This window comes from Platalea leucorodia (assembly GCF_965183815.1).
Source record: "Platalea leucorodia genome assembly, chromosome: 2".
NCBI classification, from domain to species: Eukaryota; Metazoa; Chordata; class Aves; order Pelecaniformes; family Threskiornithidae; genus Platalea; species Platalea leucorodia.
The window spans coordinates 74,325,292-74,334,887 of NC_138824.1; the positions used below are offsets into that span (position 1 = coordinate 74,325,292).

Here is a 9,596-nt window from a genome sequence, read left to right on the forward strand (position 1 = left end):
GACTGGACAGAGAGAAGCAACTGGAAGTAATGATCTCATACAGCTATGAACTTTTTTGTTTGCTTTTAAGTGACAGTAACTCACACAGGAGAGAGTGGCTGTGATTAATAAATTTCATCCAAATATTTGAATTTGTCCTGTGTCAGGATTCAGGTGAATTTTAAATTTGAAGAAAGCCACATATAATTCTGAATTCAATTTTTCAGCACTAGAAATGCCAAAACCTCTTAAGACTGAATGCAGCATATAAGAAGTATTTATGAGTTTCCAGTAGGACAGAAATATCTTCTCTTTCAAGTGCAACTGCCACTTTGAAAGAGGACAAAAGATCACTATTTCTTCCAACAAAGCACAATGCGTAAACAGAATTACTGCTAAGAGAAGTGTAACATTTACATCCCAGGGTACAAGACGCAGCTAGAATGAAGAGCACTACCAAAAAGCTACAACTGTGAATAACTTTCAGTTTCTCATTTATATATAAAATGAATAGCTGGTTCTCTAATCAGGATAACAATTCTTCTATTCCAAGCTATTCAGTACAGCAAAGCCTAAGAAGAATAACAACATACTACCAGTGCTGCTTATGCTGACTGCTATTATTTCACCACACTTGAAACTAATAATGATTTTCTAGGAACGCCTATAGCTGCACTCCTCTGGACCTTAATGTGAACTTCTGGCTGTCCTTCCTCTGTTGGCACCATAGAAGGACCTTTATTGTGAACACATTAGTGCTGACATCTGTCATAGTACCCTGTTATCATCATAAAAGTACATCAGTTTGATACCAGGTTATTTACAGTCCGCCTTTAAGTCACGGGCTTGAGTTGGAAGCCAAGTCCGCCATCCTACCCACTTAGTGATGGGACATGGCACTATTAACACTAGCTTTGCATAATACAGAGTTAGGGAGCGTATGTGCTAGACCACACTCAGTCCTGCACCGCGTAATCTGGTGTGCACTGCAATGCTAATACAGCTTACGTAACCCAGACTTAGTAGTTAACATTGCTTCTAGTATTAAGGTATACTAGGTAGCAACTCGGATGCACATGACATATAAGACTAGACACTTGAAATGTCAAGGCCGACATCAAAGCTTAATAACTACTTAAGTGAAAAGCTGGCAGGATTCAAACGCTGTCGTTCCTCTTACTTTTCTGACACTTTATGAACATTATTTCTCTCCTTGCTAGTAGAAGGTGGTCCCCCCAAAAAACTTTGAGCGCAGCTGCAGAACACTGAGATGGTTCACCACTGGTTTAAACGATGCAGGTGTAAGCCTAGCTACCATTTAATTCAAGTCATCAGAAGAACTCATTTGTTCCAATAAGCAATGTTAAGTGTTATTATGCTCAAACTTCTGTCAATGTTAAAAGGTTTCATTACAGTCTCCCTTTAAACTAAAACGGATTCTAGTAGTGCCACTCCATTTGAATCAACTAACTGGTAATGAAAATATGGCAAGAATGGTAGTGATGAAAAAAGCTATGCAGCAATATAGTAAAGTAGTAAAAAAATTACAGCAATACAGGACAGTTAGCTTTAATAACTGTCATGGGATAACAAGCAGGAACAGTATGCTTGTCAAGCAAAAGATATACAGAAACCAATCCAAGAAGTACCTTTCTATCAAAGGCTGACCCTGCAGAGAAACGGAAAATGACTTTGAAGTACTTCAGATCACATCACATTCTCTCTGCACAGCCCCCCCCCCCTCCCAAATGCCCATAGGGAATTCTGTGAATTGTTTCCCCAGATGCCTTGCACACCAGCTGGTTAGGATTAAACATCTTGCCTGCGGCATCTTTTAGGCCTTGAGGCCTGGCATTTTTGACAATGTGATGAACAGTGTACAATTGTGTATACCCCATATGTTTAAGATAATCTAGAGTGCCACAAACACTATTAAGTCCATGTACAGTAGTGATAAGGGTTAGAAGAAAGCTATGACAGCTACTCCTCAAGTTTCAAAGTTACAGCTCTAGAATTTCCTTTCTTTACAAGAATACACTCAAAATAATCAAGACTTAAATTGTCTATATTTTTCTATGCCTCTGATTTTCTGTTATTTTAATACATTTATTATATATACAATTCACAAGCCTACTTGCAGAATACTAGGCACTAGCAAGCACTTTGCACCACATAACAAAGACGACCAGAACTTTGCAATTACAGTGTTTGTACAATGGATGCAGTCAGACACTGACCTCACTCTGAATGACACCATGCAAGTGAAGGGGAAGTACCTCCCCTAAAGGAAAAAACCCATACCCTAAACAAACACTGTTTTGTTTTCACTTGCACTAAAACACACCATAAGAGGACTTTTCATGGTAGAGTTCTGTCTAGATATCAAAATGTGTGGGTGGATTAAGCCAACAGTTTATTCTGAATTAGTGTTTTTCCAGAACCTGGCTTTAAGTGCCCTGTCCAGATAAACAAATTCCTGTTCAAAGTGCCTCAGTTTTTTGTTCATCTTTAACATAAAGACCACGTAGGTGCTTTCATTATCTGAGAAAGTACTTTGGACTCGCTAATCAGTGGAGGGCTTCAACTATCTTGAAAGACAGTAAATTCTCCTCTGACAAGACATTAGTGTTTCAGCAAAAACACACGGCAACTTCTGAATTTTGGAAAAAATATAACCCTCAAACTTCAATTACAAGCTAACCTCTGAAAAAAAGATCTCCTTGAATACAATAGCTGACAGCTGACAGTACTTTTAATGCTGTTTCACAGTTGCCATCAGACCACCAACTTGTTTTGCTCATATGCTACCATTTAAGGTGTTAAAGATTAAATATCTAATTAGTTTCAAGACTGGTCTTCCAAGAATGCTTCCCATTCTGCAAAATGTGTTTTTTCTAAGAAGTACAGAAACCTGTAGCATGAAAAAGTGGTTTCCTTCACATTCATACTTACTACCTAGTAACAACCTGATGATGACAGTTTTCTGTTATCAGCTTTATTCTTTGGTGTCCTTCAAAAAAGTTGCAGGAACATTTTAAGAAACAGGAAAACGTGTACAGCAACTTTACCCATAATCAAATGTAGTGATTCAGCTCAGTGATACTGAAAATGTATCCTGCCAAGATGAGTTTACTGCTTGTACGCTGCATTATGAGGATTCCTGTGTACAGTAAGAAAAAGTTTAATAAGATGCCTAAGTTGACTTATATAGTCCTAAAAGAAATAATTCTCCAGATCTTCATGGCTGGACGTAAAAGCCCTTTCCTAATATCACCCTCAAGCACACAGACTTAAGCACATTAACTTTTACCATTTTCTAGGACTGCTATTTAGACTTTAAATCTGTATTACTGGACCTACAGTACAAGCTTTCTTTCTTAAAAAGCTATCTGAAAGAGTTTCTTCCATTTATAGAAACGAGACAAGGACCTCAAACATACTTAAACTCAGATGAGGTAGCTAAAACCATTGTGGCTCCATTTGTGAGCCATGATTAAGTGCACAAACCCAGATGCATTACTTTTGACTCTGCAGCGGGTAGTTTATGGATGTACGAGAAGGAAAAGGGGTATATTTTGCTTTCTATAAGAAAATACACTGTCATGGCAGAACATGCAATTATGCAACTCTTGGTGGTATTTTAAGAGCTGATGCCTGCTCCAAATGTAATTTACACTTCTTAAAGATTAGGAAACTTTGGATGAAGCTTCAGTTCAGCTGAATAATAAATCCACAAATAAATTTCTTATTGCAGTCCAACTTCTTAAAAAAACCAACCAAACAAACAAAAAAAACCCCAACAACCTAACCCTCTAGGTTCTCTCTCAGCACTATACAAACAATTCCAATTAAGTGAAGAATGTTACTCTTCATTAATCTCTTCTAGTTCTTCATGGCAGCTACTTAAAGCAATTGACCAAAACACACAAAGAGAAATTACAGTACATGAGTTAGCCATCAAGTACATCAGGTAACAGTAGCTTTTAATGGAAACTCTCCCCTTGCTTGCTTTTATCTGACACAAGAATGAACTCAGCATCTGCTAACTCTCTACATTTCACTAGAACAGGAAATATAATGGTGTGAACAAAGAGGAAAAAAAAAAGTAAATCAATTGTCATGCCTTGCTGCCTGGTTAGTGATTACACATAAAACAGAAGTCCCTATTATTTTAAAGTCAATCTAGACAAGCTTTAGACTGGAAGTGTGATGTCTTGAAACTAAGAAGTGGGGACTCCCAGTTGTCAAGCTAGATTTGAAAATTCGTATTCAGATAAAAAGTTTTAGTGCAAAACAATAGTCATGTTGTGACTCCTGTTGGTCGAAAGGTAAGTATATACATTCAATAGACACCAATAACATGGTGACAAGAGGTAACTGATACTCTAACATCGTCAGCTCTAACCTCTCTACCCTTACCAACCTGAGAAGGCTTCCCTGGGACACCAGGAGGTTTGGCCAGTGTATCGAGTTAAGACACCAAAGTACATAGAGTGATGGGGAGCCATGACCACTTACAACTTACTACTATTATTCAATTATATGAATTTATAGTCCTATAGCAGAAACAGCATGCCTCTTAAAAACTCCTTTGATATAAGGCAGATCATATATGCAATGCTTAGTTTTGTCACTCATCACATCATTTTCTATCCAGTTTTGTTTTTACCATTTGTGAAAAGGGCTAGACATTAGATTGAACTGAACTACAAGTTTAAAAAAAAAAAAATCTCAGGTTGGGGGCAGGGGTGTCATTCTTGCATAGAGGGCATTGTCTATTATAAATCAAGACCTTCTTAGAAAGGAAGCATTGAGTGTACCAAGCAGTACCAAAACAATTACTTTGTTAATATGCAGATTCAGTGGAGCCAAATTTGAGTCTTGTACTAACAATAGCGCCTGGTATCATTAGACAAAGGAATATTTGCAGTCAAGGCAGTATGTTATAAAAATAACACTGCAAACAGACACAGGGACTTACATTTATCCAGAGTTAGATTGCATTTAACAGTGGAAGGGCCTGTTACTGAAAGCATGACATCTGAAGCATTTATACCTGGTTTGGATTACCTCTGGCAAAAGTAAGTTAAATAAGAGGTATCCAGCAACTGTGATCTATTTAGTAAACCAAATAGCCTTTGTAAACTACCACATCTGATAGGATGCTAGATTTTTCTTTTAATATAAAGCATGAGATGTATTTCACGGATGACACCTGCTTCGTCATGGCTATCTGACCTATCTATCCAAGTTTCAGCTTTTGCAATTATTTCTCTTTCATTCTCCGACTGTAAATATGGGTCCTTGTGTCCAGTGTGGGGGAGGACATTACTGAAAACTACCTTTTTATTATAAGGCTATTTCTAGCTTTTCCACCACTTCTGGTTTGTTCATGCCTGTTAAGAAGTGCAAGAAAACAGACACTAGCCCTAACCTTATTGCACAGGAGAGGCAATACTTCAGAAAGCAAGAATCACTTGTTTTGACTTTTCCTTATCTACGCTGCACCCACTGAAGCAAACATAACACATAAATTAGTTGCAACACAGATCAGTATTGCATGATGTTTGAAATTATAACTCGAAACCAGGGTAGATATATCAAATCTAATCAGCTGTACTGGATATGGAATTTTTAAGATGCCTTCCCCTCTGCAGTTTTGAAGAACAAGGGCAATATTGCTCTTGACAGAAAAATTATTGGAAATAGAAAACAGTTCCCTTTTCATTTTGTGTCAGGCATGTATGGCTTATAAAAAGCAACAGAGCTGCAAGGCGCCAAGACAGTCTTTTGGAAGTTTAGGCCACCTAGCCATTACTGCTAATGACACACAAACATCGACATTTTATGCTCAGTGCTGCTGCTTCACTCCACTCTCAACACCTCCTGTGGGGAAACTAATTACTTGCATAATTTGCCAATACCACAAACATAAAATTCAATTCCATTTAAACAAACAGGTCTAATAAGTAAGAAACAAACTTACTACTCTGGTTCCTGAGGATCGACGGGTTGCTCTAACATTAGAAATATTCCTTGGGCTGGCTGGAGTTGCCAAAGGAAGAGTAGTAGAAAGTTGAGGGGGACTGAAAGACATCAAAGGCAGTCTGGTATCTCCTAATATGCATTGCTTGGAATGGGAATTTTTATTAGCAAACCTCTCATTTTTACTATTTCCTGAATCTCCATTACCAATCTCCGTTTTCTCCTCATTCTTGATTCTTCTCAAGCAGTCCTTTAGCATTAGCTGAGTTGCAGGCTGACTCAACCAGCACAAAAATAGTTCATCCACCTTCATTTTCAGTACAGGTTGCAGAACTTTCCCAGGTGACATTTTCTACCAGCTTCCCTTTTTGTTGGATCAAATTCAAAATAAAGGTTTGACAATCATCTACTTATTCCACTCGACTTTCAGTGTTTCACAGACTCCAAGGTTCCTGTTAAGAAAAATACTATTATTTAATCTTACAGTTTTAACAAAGTTTTGATATTTATTCCCTCAAGATACCAACAGGCATTGTGAGATACATGCTAACATGTGACTACAACATTTTGTAAGTGTAAGCCATTAATCAGAGTCAAATCCAGAGGATAATTTTTTTTAAAGTCATACTGTGTAAATGATGGAGACGGGAGAGAAAGAAATGGCACTCAGACTTTCTCAAAGAGCTATCTAACAAGCATTCTCCAAGAACATGCATTAAAATATGCATTTATTATGACAAATAGCCTCAAAAAGACTTACAATTGAACCTGCTAAGAACTAAATGTCTAAGCAGGTTATGCAAAGCCTTGGTGATAGTACAATTAAGATTTAAGAAGCAAGCCTTTCAGCCAAGAGATTTAGAGCTAAGACTGAAGGATCTATTTTTATTCCAAGGTCTGCGCTTCTGATTTAAAGTCTTCCATTGCATATTGCAGCACAAGATGCATTCCCATATGAGCGATGCCCAGCTGAATTCCCAAAGATCCTTCCTCAGGATTTGATTTGACTGCCCACTTGGTACCACACAGTCATTTGATATTTTAAGAACTGATCTATTTGACATTCACTTTTACAGCTTTTTAAAGCCAATGTGAAACATGATGTGATTCAAGAACTGGGATAGTATGATTTCAGGTTCGGTCGCTCACCTGAAACAAAGAGAACACAAATCTTTTTAGAGAGCCAGATGACTGGAGCTAAATACTGAGAACAGAACCCAAGTTACTATCATCATCTCCACAATCAAATTACTTAGCAATCTGGTACAGTTTAACTAAACCCTGTGTTTCCTCCTGATTTGTTTTTTGTTGTTTTTTTTTTTTTTTTAAAGTTTATCAGTATTTGACCAAAACATAGAAGGCAGCAAAGATATGCAAATAACATTGCCAACGCAGCCTTAAACTGAGCACTTGAATTTGGAAATATTTAATAACACCTAGCAAATGGATGCACTATTAAAATCAAAGCTCAGTCTTCATCCCACAGCAGAACCATAAACCTTGTAACTCCGCACCAGTTAAATGTTGTACACCTTTCTGCTTAATGACTTAACAGCGAGGTTATTCCGCTGCTGAAACTGAAGGTCACGGTGTTTCGCGAGTTTTTTTCCAGATCAACGCTTCCACAGCGCTGGCCGCTGCGCCAGCGAGCCCCCGGCAGCGCCCGCCCGGGCGGGAGGCAGAGCGGCGCCGGGCAGCACCAGCGGCCGCCCCCGGCGCCCAGCCGGCCCCGCGGGCAGGCAGAACGGCCGGCCAAGGCGGGCGGCCGCGCCCGGTGAAAAGCGGCGGGCACAGAGCCGGGCGCGGGGGGGCAGCGGCCGCCTCTGCGGAAAGGCCGGCCCGCAAGAGCCGCGCCCGAGGGCCGGGGCGGGACGAGGGCGGCGCCGCCCCGGGAGCGGGGAGGGGAAGCGCTCACCGCCGCCACACACCTGCCGGCCCCCGCTCCCCCGGTGACGGCCGGCGGGCGGAGGGGCCGGGGCGAGGCGGCTTCGCGCCGCGCCAGCAACCCTGGGGGGGGGGGGGGGGGGGGGGAACGACACGGGACGGGGAAGGCGGCTGCCGAGGGGCACGGGCGGGGCGCGCACCGCCGCGAGCCCGCCAGGGGAAAGGCCGCACCCACTCACCTGCCGCGCGCCGCGCCACCCCTCCCGCCGCTGCCTTCAAATCCGCGCCTCCTTCCGGCCCGCCCCGCCCCGCCCCGCCCCGCCCCGCGCCGGCGGGGTGCGCCCCGCCCCGCCCGCCGACATCTCGCGAGAGCTCGACTCTCCCGCCCCGCCGGAGACGCGGCGGACGGTCACTATGGGAACGAGGGGGCGGGGCGCGGGAGGGGCACGCGGCGCTTTCTGCGTGCGTCGTGACGTCACAGCGGAGGATTCCGGTGGTCCGCCCCTCCCCCCCCCCGGCCCCGCCTTCCCAGCAGCCGTTGCGGCGGGGACGCTGTGGCGGCGCCTCAGTCACCGCCCGCTCCCGTCACGGCGGCGGGCACGGCCCCCTTCGGGCCCCGCGCTGGGGAGCGGCCTGGCCCAGCGCGGCCTCTGCCCCCGCCTGGGAGCCCCGCGCGGGGCCGGGGCGGCCGCGCCGTGCCGTTAGGGGCGGGGGGGGCCGGGCCGCCTGGGCCTCCCGCCGCGAAAGCTGCGGGTTCTGCGGTCAGAGCGGTGCCCCGCCGTGCCGCCGGCCCGGGCCGCCCCGCTCCCCGGGCCTCCCGCGGCCTGTCGCCTGCACTGAGCTGACGGGGCGGCTGTGGCAAGGCCTCGGCTTCTGGCCTGCGGCTCACAGCGAGTTGCTCGCTGCCTGGTTTTCTGAGCGAGCTGGCAAAGTACGTGAGCTTACCTTTGCTTGTTCCAGCCGCCCAGCCCTGTTAAAGGAGAACACAACATACTAACTCTACAGAAATAATTGCTGTCGTTGCCGTTACTGTTACAGGAGTACAAAGGAGAGGATGAAAGGGAAAGTGGAGGCAGTAGCAAATAAAAAGATAATCTTACAAAGGGGAGAGTGCGTGCCAATCTGTTTGCAGCCCCTTTTTGCAGTGGGTGATGTGCTGAAAACGCGTGGTTGCCAGCCTTCGCAGGCGCTCCTGCAAGGCGCTCCAGGTAGACATGTCAACGGGATTTTACATGAGAGCCTCACCCCCATATCATTTCTTTCCTTGGTATTTCGTACATCAGCAAGCCATCTGTATTTTTACATCAGATCCCTACTTCCGCTACTCTCTCTCCCTTCTGTGGCTATACTTGCTTTGGTTTACTCCTTTTACATTCTTCCACTTCCTTTACTGTGACAGATGGCCCAAAGATTTATGACCGGTTATTACAAATCCTTGAAATGTTAGTACTGTGGAACTGAGGCTGTACTAGAGATCAACCATTTACATCTTTCAGTAGTTGGAAGAGAAGGCCTAAAAATGCAGACAAGATTAAAACAGGTTACGTGAAGGAATGGACTTTCTTTCTTATTTCTGGGGGCTTGGAGAGAGGACACAGAAAGGCTAGATGCCATGAGAGAGATCTAGTACAGATCAATGCCGTTATATTTTTGTAATATTCAAAATATTATCGTCTGGCAAAAACAGTGGTACTGTTGTAAATATATCAGAGGGCTTTGACTTACTGCTGTAGACACTGAAATATATT

General features: G+C 43.5%; 1 protein-coding gene across 1 annotated transcript in view; it reads right to left on the reverse strand.

Moving 5' to 3' along the window:
• PPP2R3B (protein phosphatase 2 regulatory subunit B''beta) overlaps positions 1 to 8,114 on the reverse strand; it is a gene marked incomplete at its 3' end in the record, with an annotated part of 52,981 nt that extends 44,867 nt beyond the window's left edge. Inside the window, exons 1-2 of the mRNA XM_082337840.1 lie at positions 8,088 to 8,114; positions 5,966 to 6,416 (exon numbers count right to left, since the gene is read on the reverse strand). Coding sequence (XP_082193966.1) covers positions 5,966 to 6,313 — 348 coding nt within the window. The 5' untranslated portion in view covers positions 6,314 to 6,416; positions 8,088 to 8,114. The remainder of the gene's footprint in view (positions 1 to 5,965; positions 6,417 to 8,087) is intronic.
• Positions 8,115 to 9,596: the final 1,482 nt, after the last annotated feature.